At 35.1% G+C, this 18,960-nt stretch overlaps 2 protein-coding genes across 4 annotated transcripts; both read left to right on the plus strand.

Moving 5' to 3' along the window:
* The first annotated feature begins 773 nt into the window (after nucleotides 1-773).
* On the plus strand, nucleotides 774-12,541 carry LOC111444229 (peptidyl-prolyl cis-trans isomerase CYP71). 3 transcript variants are annotated; one of them, XM_023082238.1, is made up of 14 exons: nucleotides 774-1,118; nucleotides 1,403-1,488; nucleotides 2,246-2,334; nucleotides 2,435-2,674; nucleotides 2,819-2,940; nucleotides 5,963-6,038; nucleotides 6,128-6,235; nucleotides 6,316-6,492; nucleotides 7,128-7,345; nucleotides 9,512-9,644; nucleotides 10,443-10,666; nucleotides 11,102-11,255; nucleotides 11,552-11,708; nucleotides 12,189-12,541. In XM_023082238.1, the coding sequence occupies exons 1-13, from the start codon at nucleotides 961-963 to the stop codon at nucleotides 11,633-11,635; spliced, it is 1,869 nt and encodes a 622-aa protein (XP_022938006.1). In that variant the 5' UTR covers nucleotides 774-960; the 3' UTR covers nucleotides 11,636-11,708; nucleotides 12,189-12,541. The 3 variants fall into 3 exon arrangements, with proteins under 3 accessions (XP_022938006.1, XP_022938007.1, XP_022938008.1); XM_023082239.1 differs by having other exon boundaries at nucleotides 11,552-11,707; nucleotides 12,185-12,541; XM_023082240.1 differs by having other exon boundaries at nucleotides 11,552-11,707; nucleotides 12,200-12,541.
* Nucleotides 12,542-15,994: 3,453 nt separating this feature from the next.
* LOC111444235 lies at nucleotides 15,995-17,269 on the plus strand. The gene is made up of 6 exons (XM_023082254.1): nucleotides 15,995-16,105; nucleotides 16,264-16,376; nucleotides 16,458-16,526; nucleotides 16,751-16,822; nucleotides 16,894-16,966; nucleotides 17,049-17,269. The coding sequence occupies exons 1-6, from the start codon at nucleotides 16,040-16,042 to the stop codon at nucleotides 17,076-17,078; spliced, it is 423 nt and encodes a 140-aa protein (XP_022938022.1). The 5' UTR covers nucleotides 15,995-16,039; the 3' UTR covers nucleotides 17,079-17,269.
* The last annotated feature ends 1,691 nt before the right edge of the window (nucleotides 17,270-18,960 follow it).

Below are 18,960 nucleotides of genomic sequence, written 5' to 3' on the forward strand. Positions count from 1 at the left end.
ATTAAATGTACTAATTATGTATTTTGAGGTAAATCATCTAATATCGTTTTTATATATTTTGTTATTTGTGTTGAAAAATAACCAAACTCATAAGCGCCATCAATGGTGGATTTTGCAAAGTTAGAGGTCTTTTCAGTATCTACAAACTTGCAAAAAGCTAACTTAACGAATAATTCCAACTAAGAGCAGATTAGAATGATGAATAAATTTTAGATCGAGTTTGGAATCTATGATGGTCACTCTTAGATCCTAAGACAACTCACTCCAAATTAGCTTGATCATGACTCATCCAATAAATCGATTTTAACATCAAACCTAAAGCAATGTTAAAGTGTTTCAAACACAAGATTTTTGTATTCCACCATAATTTCAAACTTGAATATTACTAAGTACAAACTATCAAAAAAGCCATTAAATACAAATAGAAGAGAATAAGGAAGGACATAAATAATCTTGAATGTAGTTCTAACTATCAAAGATAAATGTCTTTGCTTAATCGGAATGTAAAAATTGCGCTCTTCCATACCTAAGTCGTCTACTCTTACAAAACGTCTACGGATATGAACGTGCTTGTCTTGAATTTCTTAAATCTTGCGATAAAAAAATAAACTTAAATTGGAAGGTTTTAGCCGTTTGTATTTAATAATTCAAAATTTAAAATCTAAAATGTAAATGTTGGTTAATTTCTTTTTTGTTGCTATATTAATTAATTATTCATAAAAACAACCTAGGAACTATTTTGAAATCAGTTTCAAATAAGTCGAACCCTTCTCACTATTGCTATTGACTATAATCGAACGCTCTGCAGTGGGGAATTGGGCAATCGGGGAACACCCCGCCTACGCTACCGTCGTCGGCACAAGGTGGTTTGCTTTGTACATTCTACTTCACAACCTTCAACAAGCCTATCTTCTCCCTCCGACCTCCCAATTCTGAAAGAAACCCTAGCAGTAGAGGACGATGGAAGAACCCCTCAATGGCAATGTCGATTCGGCATCAGCAATTCCAGAGACCGAGGAAGAAGCGGCCATCGGTCCTGGTCCGGCTCCTCGCTCGCGACTCAAACGCCCGCTCCAGTTTGAGCAGGCCTATCTGGATACCATCCCCTCTGCTAACATGTAATTTTTTTTTCTTCCTTTCTTTATAGCTTCAGACCAGTTCAAGCAGGATTATTCATCTTGAACTTTTCTGTTAATTATTGGGTACTTTCATGACTGCTATGCGAAGTAATGGAAAATTTAGGTATTGGGATAACTTAGCTAATTTTGGACGATAATATTGTCGCCTGTGTATGACATGAAAGGTTACTAGAGTTTGAATTAGGACTGATACGTTTTATGGATATTGTCAGGGAAATTGGAAGATAGATAGTATCTCATCCATTCTTGGTTTCCTTTAACAGGTACGAGAAGAGTTACATGCACCGTGATGTGGTTACTCATGTTGCTGTGTCTTCTGCAGACTTTTTTATAACTGGGAGTGTTGATGGTAAAATTCTAAGCACCTTGTGTCTCAGAATAGCTCGTGTATGTTTAGTGTTTGTTGTGACTATCATTAACTGAATGAATTATTGATGTGCTAAGACAGAAACATTAGTCCTGTGCAGAATTTCTTTGTTTTAGCCTACAAAAAAGACCTTTAGGTTGTATTATCATTATTCTTTCTGTTTATCGTCAATAATGCCATAAACTTTGTTCTTCTCTCCACCACATATGGCCTTGATTCGTTTCTCAAGCAAAAGATCCTCCTGGGAAGTTTTCTAAAGGAAAGCTAAGTTCTTTTAAAGCAATTACATATGGTAGCTTTTGACAGATTTGAGTAGAAAATGGCTGGATTTTGTATGCTGGTGAAAATGAAAAATGTTTACAAGTTTGGTTTTCTTATGCATTTCCCCTTACAAACTTGTCTTAGTTTATGTTAATCGGAGAGTTTATTTTCCTTGTTAATCTCTCTCTCTCTCTCTCTCTCTCTCTTCTCTCTGTTATTCTTTTACTAGGAAGCAAACCATATATCTTTACCAAAAAGAGGATGCCTTTTGTATTCATGTATTTTTCTACTCTAATTTACTGATTATTATCTCAATAATATAAATTATACTCTCTTTCTTTTCATCTATCAATGAAAAGTTTGGTTCTTATTAAAAAAAAGGACAAATGAAAAAGTTGCTTATTTATGCCACTGCAATAACTTAACGGTCTCTCCCATTATTTCTTCTCTCTCTCACTCTGCCCCCCACCTCACATAGGGCATTTGAAGTTTTGGAAGAAAAAGCCTATTGGTATTGAGTTTGCCAAGCACTTCAGATCTCATCTTGGTCCTATTGAAGGCATAGCTGTGGGTTATTCTCTTGGTTTCTGTTTCCATGCTTCAAATTCTTTTTCTGAGTCATGTTCTCCAACCATTGTCAGTCTCATAAGTTGTTCCGGTTTTTCAGGTTAGCGTTGATGGTTTGCTTTGCTGTACAATATCAAATGATCACTCTGTGAAGATATATGATGTTGTTAATTATGATATGATGGTCATGATACGGCTTCCTTTTATTCCTGGCGCTGCTGAATGGGTCTATAAACAAGGAGATGTCAAGGCCAGGCTGGCTATCAGTGATCGGAACTCAACGTTTGTGCACATATATGATGCACGATCTGGTTCAAATGAGCCTATTGCTTCTCGAGAGGTTTGACTGCATCTTTAAGCAACATAGAAGTAGATGTTTTACTCTTTATTACAAATTATAATAAGTTACATGCAGGGAGCACGTTTTCTTTTTGGGTGATGACTGTCCAACCTCAACTACTATTATGTTTTATATTGCTTTCAGATACACTTGGGGCCAGTAAAGGTTATGAAGTACAATCACGTATTTGATGCAGTTATATCTGCTGATGCCAAGGGAATTATTGAATACTGGACTCCTGACACACTCCAGTTTCCAGAAAATGAGTATGTTTTTTCTACATGGTTTTTGATTTTTATTATTGAAACTACATGCTTTTTTTCTAGCTTTTATTTATGTTTAAGATATAAGAACGTTTTATTACACTCAGCTCACGTATACATATATGTATACCTATATGCATGTGTGTGTATTTTAGTTGAGTTACATGATACATAAATGGTTATAAAGAGGTTTACCTGATAGTCATGGAGGGGATTCTCTGCATGGTGCTGCTATAAAAAGTGTAATGGCAAAAAATCTTTGTTTGTTTTCACCTTGAAGAGAAATGCTCATTGTTGTTTCTACTTAAGGCATGAATTATAGTCATAGGAAAGGAACTTGTCATCGGTGATCAATAGCACTCAACACTTCTTAAATGAAGCATTTGTTTGCATACACATTTGTTTTGAGGTAAATAGGATTGTGTGCTGTAGTAGTCGCAACCTCATGGTCACATTGGAAGCACATAGGTCGTATAAATCATACAATTATCATAGCAATTTACTGACACGTAAATAAGGGCAACAAGGTATGTGTTATTCATGCAACAAACAATATCATCCAACCTAGCCTGCAAGTATTCCAACAGTAAATAAGTAAGTTCACTTGCAGTAAAAATTTAATCGGATGTTCCTAAACCTTCGTAAGCTGACCATCACCTAAGCTTAACCTTAATGCGGTTCAATTTCACCTTTGTTGGTCTTAATTGGTAAAAAAAAAAAAAAAAAAAAAAAAAAACCTTCAAAGAGGGTTCAAAATGGGTATACAAGTAAAAAACAAACGGTTGGAGTTGAGGGAAGTTGGCTAAGCCGATTAGAGGAAGAACCGCTAGAGGGAGCCAACTGCGCGCCATGCACAACCATGTTATTAAGACAATAGGTTGTGACCCCCACACGCACACTAACAAGGTGGTGACCCTCAAGTGGCGCTCATCCGGCCATGTGAGGGCCGAGACAAACAAGTACCATGATGCGACCAAGGAGGATGGTGCATCATCCAACACACCAAGAAGAGTGTGCATTAATTAAAGACAAGTTGAGGCATAAGCAAGGTTGGAGAGAGTGAGGCAAAACAAATGTCGAAGACAAGCTCAAAGAGGGTTGGATAAGGCCCTAGACCATAACCTTAGAAGTCGAGATTTTGATATGAGTTTCGGTATGCGGTTCTGGAGTTAAGTCCGTGTATATGAAAGATAAAAGCTCACCAAATTTGGTTTCAATTGGACACCCGACAAATGCTCCACGGGGCCGTATGACTGCTTGCCAAAATCACGTCTACTCTAGAAATATTAGAAATGCCTTAAAATGTACTATAGGGGGACACATGATGTTAGATCTTCACCATCTCTGGGTCCTATGGTGTCACAGTGAGGGTGAACGTCGCGCGACGAGTGTCTCAGGTGACTTCCTTTGAAATGGGACTTTCACGGACGACATGGGTGTGCTGACATTGCGCCCTCGCCCATGTGTCGGAGGTTGGTATATGCATCCGCTATTTGGTATGGAGTCCATAAATGATTTTAACATGGACACGGGAGGGTCCATACCTTGATAGAAACTGGATGGATGGATGTTCGGGAGACCCAAATAATATGAATGACATATGAGTTCGTCCTTGATGAACATGTTCAAGCTTCGATGGCCGATGACATCCAAGGACTCGGGATGATATCAAAATATGTTGCCGTGTTAATTGGGAACCAAGATGACAAGATGAGATGCAACGTTGCATGTGAGAGACCTTGGCGCCGTGTAGAGGCAAGGTTGTGTCGGATGACTTGGCCAATTGTAGAGGCAAGTTGGATAGAGTCGCAAGATTGAACATGCACACATGGGCGATGTGTATTGTCGAACATGTAAGATACCGCATCAATTGGAGAGGAGAACGAGTGCCAGCAAGGACACTGGCTTCGGACGGGGGCGGATTGTGAGATCCCACATCGGTTGGAGAGGGGAACAAAATATTCTTTATAAGGGTGTGGAAACCTCTCCCTAGCAGATGTGTTTTAAAAACTTTGAGGGGAAGCCCGAAAGGGAAAACCCAAAGAGGACAATATCTGCTAACGGTGGGCTTGGCCTATTACAGAACAAGCTTAGATTCCGCTGCATGTCAGGAGATCGACTGGCGATGACTTGGACTCGGCGCAGGTGCATGTGGATATGGGCAAGAGTTTGTGGGCTTGTTATTGGGATGTCATCTGCCTGCATTCGTGGGCCTTGGTGGACCAAATTGGGCTTTGTGCTTGCTGGGACTTGGCTTTGTGGATCGCTGCTGGAGTTTGTGCTTGCGTGGGCTGTGTATTGCCGAGTTTCGTGGCTGCTGTTTAGGGTTGTGCAGCGTGGATCTGGATTTGACTTGACCCCGACCCCGACCCCGACCTGATGACCCATGGGTCTGTTCTTCTTCACCTAAATATGAAATTTTGATTTTTTTTTTTTTTTTTTTTTCTGGCGAACATGGTGGTGGCATTTCAGTGGTGGATTTAGGCTTAAACTCCCTTAAAATTGTAGGCAATTCAATGGACGAACGGTTGTAGAAGAATTGTGGGATGATTCGAGTTAAATTCAAGGTAATCTCTGTGCACAGAGCTACCTCCCCCGGTAAGAAGAGCAAGACTACTTAGAAAGGAAGAAATTTAGAGAGAACTTCTTTCTAGTTGAGAATAAAATGGTTTTAGTGTTATCCCAAAGGTTCTATTTATAGACTTTGAAGGTCTAATCTGATAAGAATTCAAATTCAATTTTCAACTCCCGGATAGGATATTCTAGTTTTAAATTTAAATTTCCAATAGAAACTTTTAAAGATAATTCCAAATTGTCATAGGATTCTTTTAAAAAATTTTATGGTTACAATATGTCACTTCTTTTTAGTTATTATTCTAGAATCTCTCTCTCCTTTCATTATTTGAATGGAAAATCCACTGGGCGGGAGGATAGTTAACAGTTGTTTTATCATTGCTAGATTTTCATTTGTGTTCTTTTGTCTTTCCTAATTCATGTATATGTGTATTTTGTCTGGCTTTTGCAGTGTCAACTTCAAATTCAAAAGTGACACCAATCTTTTCGAAATTGTGAAATGCAAAACAACTGTTTCTGTTATAGAGGTAACATATAGGTGTTACTCTGTACATATAAATGCCTATAACACCAAAAGTTGGTATCATCAGGAAATCGTTCTTTCATTATACTTCAGGTCAGCCCAGACGGTAAACAGTTTTCAGTTACATCACCTGATCGGAAAATACGTGTGTTTTGGTACCGTACGGGTAAACTAAGGCGAGTTTATGATGAATCTCTAGAGGTAATGTTATGTTACAGTGAGCTTTTTGTAGTGACATTGGTGTTGGTCATTTATGTTATTTTTGATCTTTCATTAATTAGTTTGCCCAAGATCTGCAAAGAAGTGATGCACCGTTATACCGATTGGAAGCAATTGATTTTGGGAGGAGAATGGCCGTTGAGAAGGAAATGGAGAAGACAGAAAGTGCTCCAGAACCAAACGCTGTATTTGATGAGAGCTCTAATTTTCTTATTTATGCGACTCTTCTTGGAATAAAAGTAAGATGCTAATGTTGGGTAAAGTGATATCTGCAATTTTTTTACTACCAGTTTATCTTTCTCAACTCTGCCGGCAGAAGAAATATTTAAATACTTAGTAACAACTATGCCAAAATACAAGTTCTATTGATGATAGGACAAATTTGAAGAAGAAACAACTTTTCATTGATAAAATGAATGAGACTAATGCTTAAAAGATACTAACTTCACAAGGGAGTGAATATAGAAAACATTAATAAAAATGCATCCCAAATAAGACATAAAACATAGAAGGAGAAAACAAGGGCCTGGTGTGAGAGAAAACCTGATGAGTTGAATTCTTGTGGAATCAAACCAAATAAAGAGAGGAACTGTGCTAGAAACAACTAACCAACCACTAGACTATCCATGCTGGGATGAAACCATCATTTTCTGCAACTTTCTTATATAACTAAGCAAATGCAGGACTGAGACAACCAAAAATGAAAACTACAATGAACTTCAAATTTCTGGCGTAATCCGTAAAGTGCATATCCAAATAGTGACAATAGGGGACAGATGAATATGTATAGATTTAATCTCCTAAAAAAGTACCACACTTTCTTCTTCTAAAATTTTACCGCTAACTTGTGTGTATGCACGTGCATATATATTAGGTAGTTAACTTGCACACCAACAAAGTTGCTCGGATCCTAGGGAAGGTGGAGAACAATGACAGGTTCTTGAGAATTGCCTTGTACCAGGGTGACAAAAGCAGTAAAAAGGTTAGAAAAATCCCCTCTGCTGCTGCAAATGCTAATGAGAGCAAGGAGCCTTTGACAGATCCCACTCTGTTATGTTGTGCTTTCAAGAAACATCGAATATATTTGTTCAGGTAAATTTCTGGGACATTGCTGTGCAGCCTGCATACATAAATTCCTTTGCGAGTACTTTCAGTTTGTTATGAATAGATTATTCTCATCCTATTCATGTTGAAGTTCCACTCTTTCTTTATTATTTATTTTTTCTTTTTCTTTTTTGGTTGAAGAAACTATTTCATTAAAAAAAGAAGAAAAAAAGATCAAGCAAAAGTAAAGCTAAAAATAAGGCAAGACTAAAAGGAGAACAAAACAAAAAGGAATGTTTAAGGAAACCTTGAATGGTTGGTAATCAAGGGAAAGTAAATGTCTTAAAAGCTGGAAGAAAAAGTTCACGAGGCATTGAAGTGTGTTTGACTCCAAACCTCCTCGCACTTATGATTGATATTGATGAATATTGTTTTGGAAGTGCGTAAACAATGGGTGGACTTTTGATACCTCGCCTGGTGTTAGGCTAGTTACCTCACTCTAGCATGGTGTGCGAGTATGATCCAAATTATGTTGAGGTAGATTAATTGAGAACAGAGACTCAATTGTACAAAAGTTCCACATGTAGACTGTAGAGCATGGTCAAGCTAATATGTTGATGGAAAAGTAGTAGGTCAAGGTAAGGAATATTTTCATTGTAAACCAAACATATTCTTAATTTGTCAAATCAAACATGAAAGACATGAAGCAGGTCTAGTGGCATCCATACTGACACAGTTTACATATTTGTTGATGGTGGTTGAAAGTTATTTTAAGATGTGTGTTGTATGAAAAGTCAAGAGTTCTACATCATTTATTTTTTAGTTGTTCCTAAAAAAAACTCTGGTAGGGATAATAAATCAATTGTGGTGAGTCACAGACTTAAAAAGAGGCAAATACATTGGGTGTAACGCGATGGAATATGGCTGGAAAGAAACCTTAGGCTTTTAACTGAAAAGTTAATGGGTTGGGAAATGGTTTCAAATTTTGCCGAGTATCATGGCATTTGTGAGCTCCAATTGGTGAGACTGTTGATAAATTCGGTTGTACTTTTTCACTAAGTTAAAGCTATGTTCCATATCAAAAGAAAGCTAATAGAATATGAATCTATATGGCATGTGTAAGACCTTGAATTGTCTTCCTAGTAGAGAAATAAGTCAATTCATATAGGTCTAAATGTCAAACGATGTGATATATCAAATTATTAAGGACTTGAATGAATATTTGGTAAAAGAAAGCATGCACTCTAAGTATGATAGTCTTAATATTGAGGGATATGTGGCTCAATCAATGATTAGAGATAACATTCCAGTTTATTATTTTGGTTTTGTTGAAGGTCTGGTTAAAGTATCGGTGTAATTCAATCTGATGGGTTGAGGGTCTGGTTAAAGTTTCTGTATAATTCAATCTATGGTGACCCATCGGCTTAATCTTTTGGATTAATTGATGATTTAACATGGTATCAGAGCAGGAGGTACTTTGTTTGAACTCTCATACACACCTTTAATGTCATTTGCTCCCCAATTAACATTGATTTCCAAGTCTTACAAATTTCCAAGCCCACAAGTGAAGAGTGCTAAAGTACTGATATAATTAAATTAAATTTACCATGACTATCCACTTAAGAATTTGGATGGATTGTTGATTTAACAAATGTTTTAATTTTATTATTATTTTAGTATATAAGAGAAGACCATTCATTCAAAAACAGAGTTGAAGTACGGGAGAGGGGGGGAACATGTTGCCTCACTCCTACAGATGAGTGGGCTTTCTAGGAAACAATCTCAATCTACTTTTACTATGGAAGTTGAGTGATTACAAAATAAATTGTTACGGAGATTTGTGAATAAATTACCTTTATTCTGTATTTCTTTAATCGGCTTCAAATGGGTTCATGCAGTGCTGAGGCCAAGATCTTGTGGTAAAATGCTGACAAGGCTCCCCTTTAAATTTTTTATTAGGAAGGAATTTGAAAATTTATAGGGATTTGACAAGAGAGCTAGTTAGTTTTGGGAGATAGTTAGCATTGGAGTATACTTGGCCTTGGAGATTTTTGAACTATTGTTATTTTGATGACAAATGCCCTCTTTGTATCCACATTTTTCATTGTTACGTGTATTTTTCTTACAAATATATACATACACACGCACACATTTATGTATAAATTTCTCCTGTTCTTTTGTTCTTTTGATCTAAAGTTGTTTTATTTTATGAAGTCGAAGAGAGCCAGAGGAACCGGAAGATGCAACAAAGGGAAGAGATGTATTTAATGAAAAACCTCCTGCTGATGAATTGTTGGCGGTATCAGATATTGGCAAATCGGTTACAACATCTCTTCCTGATAATGTGGTAAGTATTCGCTTCCTTCTCTATCTGCTCCAAAGTGTTTTTGTTGCAAAACCCAGTTCAAAAAGATTCTAGAACAAGGCATTGTTTAATTCTATAATGCCCTAGGAAACTACTTACCAGAATTGGACGAGGCCAATTAGTCATTGCTTCTGTCCTTCTAGGGTTTCAGGTTTCCTGAAACCCTATCTCTTGACACTACCTGTTCTAGTAACGAAATCTATTGTAGCCAAAACTCTCATTTATCCCTTCTTGGGTCTCTTGAAACTGTGTCTTGGCACGTTTCCTGGGAAGGGCATCTGTTGTGGCCAAAACTTGCTATAGAGAATTTGACATAAAATTGATTCACCCTTAGGGTTGCCAAAACTGCTACAAGACATGTGCCACGAGACAAAGTTACGGTACACTCTACAAAGGTAGAAATAGTGACCAATTGGACTTGTCCAACTACTGTTTTGGGGCGTTACAATTTCCTTATCTACTATGTTTTTCTTATAAATGTAATTGTTATGAAAACAAAATAAGAATTTCTCCATTTCAGCTCTTATATATATATATATATATATATATTGTTGTAGATTTTTTTCTAGTAGGTAAGTGGACTTTTTACCTTTTGATATACACAGATACATGGTATCCAACTATGTCAATGTTTATACCAAGTTCTGTTTTCCAACCCATTTTAATTACTGATTCATTTATCTATGTATTATTTTATTGATTTATTTCTGTTGGAAAATATTTTATCTTTTCTCTCTCTAATAAAGAGACTACTGATTTGTCTAATTCATGCTTCCTCAGATATTGCATACCACGATGGGAGACATCCATATGAGATTGTATCCTGAGGAGTGTCCCAAAACAGTGGAGAACTTTACAACACACTGCCGGAATGGCTATTATGATAATCTTATCTTTCATCGGGTCATCAAAGGCTTCATGATACAAACAGGAGATCCTCTAGGAGATGGAACCGGTGGACAGTCTATTTGGGGAAGAGAGTTTGAAGATGAATTTCACAAAAGGTAATATTTACAGGGGATTATTTTCATTTGTCCGGATTACTTATAATGGTTTAATGCAGTTTCTGGTGGCGGTACTGCTACGATGATGATGTATTTGAACAGCGTTTGCTGGCAGTGATTTTCAATCCTTAAGATCGAGTATATTCTTCTGGAAAAAAACATATTCTCCCTCTATTATCTCCTATGCCTGCAAAAGCTGCCATATAACTAATTTTCCCTTTAATTTAAAACGATATGTACTATTTTCAATCGATAAGCAACGGAGAACGAAATTATCATTCGTGATACCTCTTTAGTTTATTGGTTGGAGAAGTACTAATACAATCCCACTAGGGAATTCTCACTGTTTAATTTGTATGGTTTGTGAGGTTTGGAGCTACTTCTTACAGGTTGCACATATTAACCTTATTGTTTGGGCACTTTATTTCTTTGCAGTTTACGGCATGACCGGCCTTTCACAGTTTCAATGGCGAATGCAGGCCCAAACACAAATGGGTCTCAGTTTTTTATCACAACAGTAGCCACTCCTTGGCTGGACAACAAGCACACCGTGTTTGGAAGAGTTGTTAAAGGCATGGATGTTGTACAGGTATGGTTTAGTTGTAATGACCATTGGCCTATCTTTCTGTTCAGCATGGGATTCTTTTGTTTATTCATTCTATTTATTACATTTTTCATTTTATTAATAAATTCTATAAACGTATGTTCATAATGGTAGTTGGATGATCTTTAACGACATTCGAAAACTTCTGATAATTATGGCTTTTTAGAAATGAATTAATGAACATCAGGGAAACGAAATTAACATTTTTGTTGATAATTCAATGAGAATGTGAGCAGTAACTTATGAAGTAAGAATATTTTAAATTCTTGTGGTTTTAACAGACAATTGAGAAAGTGAAGACAGACAAAGCAGATAAGCCTTATCAAGATGTGAAAATTTTAAATGTCTCCGTCCCGAAGCCTTGACGTTTGAATATCGAGACCATCTTATCAACAGCTAAGCTCAGGACTCTTTATCCCTGCGCATGTTGTGTTCAGGTAAATACATGTCCATGTCCTTTTGACTTTTAAGTTTCAACCACGGGCAATGGTGTATGGTGTAGTAGAAGTTTTAGGTATTTCGTATTCATTAACTATTTGGATGCATCATCGTTTGGTTGAAATATTAGGCACCCGTTTGATTGCCATCTAGTTTTTTATTTTTTATTTTTGACAATTAAGCTTATAAATACTTCCAGGATTATTTTTTTTTATCTAGTTTTACACATGTTCTCAAAATTCATCAACCCCAAGTTTTTACCACAAAGAAATGGGGAGAAAACGAACACAATTTAAAAAAAACCAAACTTCATCGTGTTTTCAAATAGAGCAGATCTAGCATTTTAGCTAGCATTTTCGCCTCCAAAGATGTCACGTTTAGTCTCGATATATCTTCGTTCTCATAGGTCTTAGATTGTCAATGTACATTCAAATATTTTTATGAATTGTAAGAACCTGAAAATTCATTATCTGCAGGTCTTTTTTTTCCAGATATTATGTATAAGGAACGCCCCCCGCCCCGGCTTCATTTTAGCCTCCAAAGATGCGTTGAAATCTGAAAGGTTCTCTTTTTCTTTTCAGATGTGTCACCCAAAGAACAGAGTCATTTTCATGAACAAGTTTACTCGGTTTTGTAGTCATCTTCCTCTCCATAGTTCATATCATTCACTCATAACCCTCGAGCCCAGAATTGTAGACTAGATTCTTATCTTTATATAAACAAAAAAACATGTAAAACTAGGGTTTCACTTTGTTTGTATTTATGGGATGAAGTAGGATACCAATGGACTCTCTAATATTTCATTATCTAAACCAATCTTGTGTTATTTTTTCTTTTTCGATCGGGTTTGTCTGAAGGTAATCCGAGTTTTGAAAATGCAACTATTGATGTCCGGAAACCAAATTAAAGTGATGGGACTAATTACAAAACTTCACCAATATTCACTTGTTTCTCCTCCTCGTTATTGCCTATTCTAGCAAAATCACTCATCTCTTCATTATTGCCTTTTCTAGCAAAATCACCCACATGTTCTAGCAAAATCACCCATTAGAGTCATCATGAACGATCCGTCGAATTCTTAAATACCGATATTCAAGTGCATGATTTGGCAATACACCAATTTGTCAACATTTTGTCAGCGGGTAATACACTAATTTGTCAACTATTTATAACTAAAATCATTTCTTCTACTCCTGTTTCAAATTTGTCAACCATTTGGAACTACAATTGAAATCAATTTGGAGGCTTTTTGTCAACTATTTGTAACTAAAATCATTTCTTCCACTCTGTTTCAAATTTGTCAATTTGTAACTACAATTGAAGTCCAAATAATTTGATTTGGGACACTAATAATCTCATTTTAATTGGTTTACCACTATTCGGCACTTCTTGATTCGTTTATCCCATTTGATTTTAATTCGTTTGCCAGACACTTCTTAATTCGTTTATCCCATTTTAAGTTTTACCACTCTGTTTACCCTACTAAGATTTAACTTCGTAATTCGTTTCCCATTTTAACCTTAGATTTCTTAATTCGTTTACCCTACTGTTTCCCATTTTAACCTTAGACTTCTTAATTCGTTTACCCTACCTTACTAAGATTTAGGGACACTTCTTAATTTGTTTATCACCAAATAACACTTTATCCCATTTCTTGATTCGTTTACCACCATTAGACCTTAATTCGTTTACCACCAAATAAAGGGGACACTCCTTCTTAATTCGACAGAATTTCTCAATATGAGAGAGCCATTCCAAGTCGTATAAAACCGGAATTACTACATTCCCTTTTCTCAGAAGGTGGGTTAACTAGAAAGAAAGATGGAACTAGATGCATTCTTAAAAGAGAGCACTTTGCCTTACCTATGATGCAAAATCAAATTGGATGATGCATGCTGGAGGGGGTCCCTGTTCAACCAAGGGGACACTTCTTAATTCGTTTATCACCAAATAAAGGGGACACTTCTTAATTCGTTTACCATGGGAAAGGGACTTGATAAGCGCCTACAATGCTGGAATTTGCAAAGCTAGAGGTCCTTCTAGAATCCTTGCAAAACGTTCATAGAGAAAGCTAACTTAACGGATTGATTCCAACTAAGAGCTAGTTAGAAGATGAATGACTCTTAGATCGAACTTGGAATCTATGATGGTCACTCTTAGATACCAAGACAATTCACTCCAAAATTAGCTTGATCAAAACTGATTCAATGAATCGGTTTAAACATCAAACGTAAAGCAAGGTTTGAAAAAGAATAACACCAAAAGGGTATCAAGAAAACACAAAGGTTTTTCCTTCTAGAATCCTTGCAAAACGTTCACAGAGAAAGCTAACTTAACGGATTGATTCCAACTAAGAGCTAGTTAGAAGATGAATGACTCTTAGATCGAACTTGGAATCTATGATGGTCACTCTTAGATACCAAGACAATTCACTCCAAAATTAGCTTGATCAAAACTAATTCAATGAATCGGTTTAAACATCAAACGTAAAGCAAGGTTTGAAAAAGAAGAACACCAAAAGGGTATCAAGAGAACACAAAGGTTTTTTTTTCTGTATTCAACCAAAATCTTCGGAACATGAGTATTACATGGTCTAAAAGGTAACTTTAACATAATATGGTTCAGCCACCAACCACAAATTACTAATAAATGCTATTAAATACAAATGGAAGCAAATAAGGCATTAATAAATTTCCTTAATTGGTAATTTAACTACCAAAACCATGTGATAAATTGTTGGATTCATATCAGGACTTCTAAATTAGTTTACCACCAAAGAAAGGAGACCCCAAAGGATACTCAAAGGGATACTAAGATTTAATCACTCTACTTCTTCTAAGTAACCAAATAAAGGGATATAAGATTTAATCATTTAGTTCGTACCCTTTACCTCCCTTTGTTAGTTCGTAATAAGAGGGGACCCTAAGATTTAATCACTCCACTCCATTTCTTAGTTTGTAGCACCTCCATTTCTTAGTTTGTAGCACCTCCATTTCTTAGTTCGTAATCTTTATAACAGTTATCGATGTTACCTATCAAATAAAAAGCTTGTTCGAGTAGACCATCTAATTCTTTTGAAAGGATTAATTTAAACCCTCTCATCATTTCGGCCAGGCCACCGTATTTCCACGACAACCTGTAAATACTCATTATTATTACTTTATAAGTTTATAAAAATGAGTTACCTACCAACTAGAAGGCTTATTCGTCATACCATCTAATTCTTAATTTAAACCCTCTAGTTATTTCGGCCGGGCCAAAAGGCTTGTTTGGTAGACCATCTAATTAGTTGGGAAGGATTAATTTAAACCCTCTCATCATTTCGGCAAGCCCACGTATTTTCCCAAGAACCTATAAATACTTATTATTATTACTTTACAAGTTTATGAAAATGAGTTAAACCCTCTAGTTATTTCGGCCAGGCCAAAAGGCTTGTTCGGGTAGACCATCTAATTATTTGGGAAAGATTAATTTAAACTCTCTCATCATTTCGGCCAGACCCATGTATTTTCACGAGAACCTATAAATACTTATTATTGTTACCTTACAAGTTTATAAAAATGAGTTACCTACCAAATAAGAGGCTTGTTCGGATAGACCTTCTAACTCTTTGGAAAAGATTAATTTAAACCCTCTAATTATTTCGGCCAGGCCAACGAATTTACGATGATCGTAAATACTCCTAATTCTCCCACCCTATCGGTTAGGTTATTGATAGTCATATAAGTTTTGTAACGATTTCCTGTTTCTTTTGTGATTTTCTATTTGTTTTGTAAAATTCGAATTTTATTTTATTTAATCAAGTAAGTTATTATTATTATTGATATAGTTTGCATTTATTTCAATTTTTTAATTGAAAAATAACCAAAGTTCTCATATTTTGCACCTGATTTGATTATTTCAATTTGATGATATAATTTTAACATTTTCAGTTTGGTATTAATTAATGAATTATTACTTATCATTATTACAATAATAAAATAGAAAAAAAAAATTTATCTTTGACAAAAGGTTTTAATAAAATTATTAAAAATTATTTTAAAACTACAGAAAAAATAGAATAAGTAACAGATTAAAAATGATAATTTTAATATTAAAAAAAAAAATCGAATTAGGCGACTAAAGACGATTTCAACAATTACGTGTAACAGATTTCAGTTCCTCCCTCTAACTACTTGTTTATTTATTTATTATTTTTGAATTTTGAATTTAAAACCTTATTTCTTAGAAGCTGTAATTTTTGGCTATAAATACAGATGGGAGCTTCAATCATCTGCAAATGTGTGTGAGAGTTGGAAGAAGAATCGATCCATCGAAAATAAATTCTTATAATGTCGGAAGCCGAACATCCTCAGAGACACATGCTAAACAAGTTCATCAACGCTTTGCGCGATCAGGTCATCCTCTTCAATCAAACTCTGTTTTTTTTATTTTTGTTTTCTTTCCCGTTCTTCAATTCAATCAAACTCTGTTTTTTTATTTTTGTTTTCTTTCCCGTTCTTCAATTCAAAATCTGATTACTGATTAAGACGATGAGTTTACTTGTTTCATCTAGGGATTTCTTGACGAAAACTTCAGTAGCCTTGGAAATTTATACGATAATCGAAATATGTTGGCTCTATTTTGCGATGATGCCGAACCAAAGCTGGATAGAGTGGAAAAATCTCTGTGAGGATTCCTACACATTTCACATTTCATCGATGAGTAGTTCTACTTTCCTCGTCGATTTCAATCTTTTGTTTTTCGTAGGAAAAACGAGAGTGTGGATTTTCAAGGTTTGGTAACCATCATAGAACAAATCAAGGGAAATGCAGCTCGGTAATTCACTCAATTCCGTTTTAGTTTATGAGAATCGGAGTAATTTCTAGCGTATTTCTGCACTAGAAATCATTCCTAAAAATTTATTAAATCTAGATCCATCCTATTTGGATTGAATAAATAGAGGAGGCATCCGTGGTTAGCATGAGTAATATTGTTTTCATAAAGATTTGTACGAAAAATAGAGCGGCATTAACGGATGGTGATGTGCAACAACATAACAGCCTTGGTGGAAAGCGAGTGGCAGAAGCTTGTGCAGAGCTGCAACGCTCGTGCGGGACCAGCGACGTCGAGCGGTAAGAGAGTCATACGTTGATTTCGGCGTATCTCAAGGAAATAAAATCTTCATATTATTAATTGCTTGCAGTTGCAATGAAGCCTACAAGAAGGTTAACTGGGAATACTACATTTTACGCGACTGTTTCCACCACATTCTGCAGGTTCTTGAAATCTTTGATTTGCTTTATAGATAGTCATCTCTCATACATTGATGCTATATTATTACTGTTATTGGTAACACAGGCGGAGAGGACAATCCGATCTCGTGAATGAAGGAACCGGGGAATTAGGGACAGACAGTCCAGCGTGATAGAGTAATAATAATACATGGCTTTCTCGGGAAGGCTTGATTTCATTTTTTTTTTGATAGCTTTGATTTTTGTGTAAAGCAAGCCTCTTCTAATAACAATTCTAATTCGAATGCTTTCAATATTTTTCTACCTGATTTATCGTGAGGTTAGTAATTGAGTTTCTTCTTTAGATTGGATGGAATTTTTTTTTGTTTTAGAAATAAAGTCAAACTCATGTGTTTATTTGTTTTGTCGTATAATTTTGTTTAAATATGGTTCTATTAATTAAGAACTAATTCACAATTATATATATATATATATATGCAATCATGATTTAAATTTTTTTTTATGAGAGAACATATTTTTTTAAAATCTTATATCATCTTATCAATCATGCATGCTACGTGGAAACGTATAAATCATACATTATCGATTATAATTTATAGTGCTTTAATAAAGTTGTCATTTATGTCATAAAATCTCATAATTAATTATTTTATTTATAATTTATAATTTAATACTATCTTATTGCATAAGAAAATCTTGAAGTTAGACATATGGAACGATCCTAAGAAAAACATATAGTTGACCTACAGATATGTTAAAGTAAAAAAAATTAAGATTATTAGTGTAATCTTAAACCATATATATATTTGACATAGGTGTTAACACGAACCACTTTGTAATTATCATAAATGATTTGATTTTGTGAGTGAAGGTAATAAATATTATGAGTCTGTATAGAGTTGTGGACTAAAAAATATTTAATTTGTATAAAATTGGACCAAATATATAACTTGATTTTAATATAAGTGAGTTATGAACTCCAGTTATAAACTCCAGTTATGAACTCCAGTTATGAACTCCATGTACTATAACTCGATTTTAATATAAGTGAGTTATAAACTCCAGTTATGAACTCCATTTGCATGGATAGAGTGTCTTTGATAACCGATTCAATAAGCTTACCATTTAAAAACTTAATTAAATTTATTCCTCGACATATATGATAAGTATGAATAGTTCTGTTGATTTTAGAATTTCGAACAATTCAGGCCACACCCTCTAATTGGCCCGGAGAGAGTTGCATAGTAAACAAATAATAGTTGAAAAAAGTATTTAGAAATAAGCATTTCATTTGGAAATTTATATTAAGGAAATAGGGAAAAAGTTCTAGCAAGCCTTTAGCTCAATCTTTTCCATAAAATATTTTGAGACCAGATAAGGGTTAGAATAAAATTTGTGTAAGAATTTGGTAGATTTAGGATTAAAATTTTGAATTTTCCCTTAAGCCCCGATTAGAATAAAATTTTCGATTTTCCCCCTAAGCCGTAACTAGAATTAAATTTTCAATTTTCTTTTAAGCTTGAACTTCCAAATTTTATTGAAAGCATTAGAAAATGAATTTCAAAATAACGTAGAAGAGAAAAAACCTTAAAAAAAATATATAAAAGAAGATATTAAAAAATTTAGAAAATAGTCCAAGTGAATCTGGTGAGGTATTTTTGTCATTTCAGCCTCATTTCCTAATGGAGCAGGATGAGAGGGTAGTGAGGAAAGAAAAGAAAAAGAAATAAAATAAAAAAAAGGAAAGAAAAGGAGAAATTGCCGTTGGTACTATAATCTAGCCATGAGAAGGCACTTTCGGACCATGGTCCCTCCATGAGACCTCCTCACAATATGGAGGAGAATAGGTTTGGACTCTTGGATCGTCCTAACTGTCAAAGGACGAGGAAGAATGAAATTGAGAGAAAAAATTAGTGAAAAGAAGAATGAATTTGAAAAAAAGGAAAGAAAGTAAGTTGTTTGCGAGAGTTGGAGAGGTTAGAAGGACAATATTTTCACAAAAAAAAAAAAAAAAAAAA

Source organism: Cucurbita moschata, unplaced genomic scaffold, assembly GCF_002738365.1.
Source record: "Cucurbita moschata cultivar Rifu unplaced genomic scaffold, Cmos_1.0 Cmo_Scf00006, whole genome shotgun sequence".
NCBI lineage: Eukaryota > Viridiplantae > Streptophyta > Magnoliopsida > Cucurbitales > Cucurbitaceae > Cucurbita > Cucurbita moschata.

Bases quoted from the DNA above. Each gene is read 5' to 3' on its own strand.
- LOC111444229 (XM_023082238.1), top strand. From the start codon at position 961: ATGGAAGAACCCCTCAATGGCAATGTCGATTCGGCATCAGCAATTCCA. The intron at 1,119-1,402 runs GTAATTTTTTTT...TTCCTTTAACAG, and splicing joins ACCATCCCCTCTGCTAACAT to GTACGAGAAGAGTTACATGC. The intron at 2,335-2,434 runs GTGGGTTATTCT...CCGGTTTTTCAG, and splicing joins GTCCTATTGAAGGCATAGCT to GTTAGCGTTGATGGTTTGCT.
- LOC111444235 (XM_023082254.1), top strand. From the start codon at position 16,040: ATGTCGGAAGCCGAACATCCTCAGAGACACATGCTAAACAAGTTCATC. The intron at 16,106-16,263 runs GTCATCCTCTTC...TGTTTCATCTAG, and splicing joins TCAACGCTTTGCGCGATCAG to GGATTTCTTGACGAAAACTT. The intron at 16,527-16,750 runs GTAATTCACTCA...ACAACATAACAG, and splicing joins ATCAAGGGAAATGCAGCTCG to CCTTGGTGGAAAGCGAGTGG.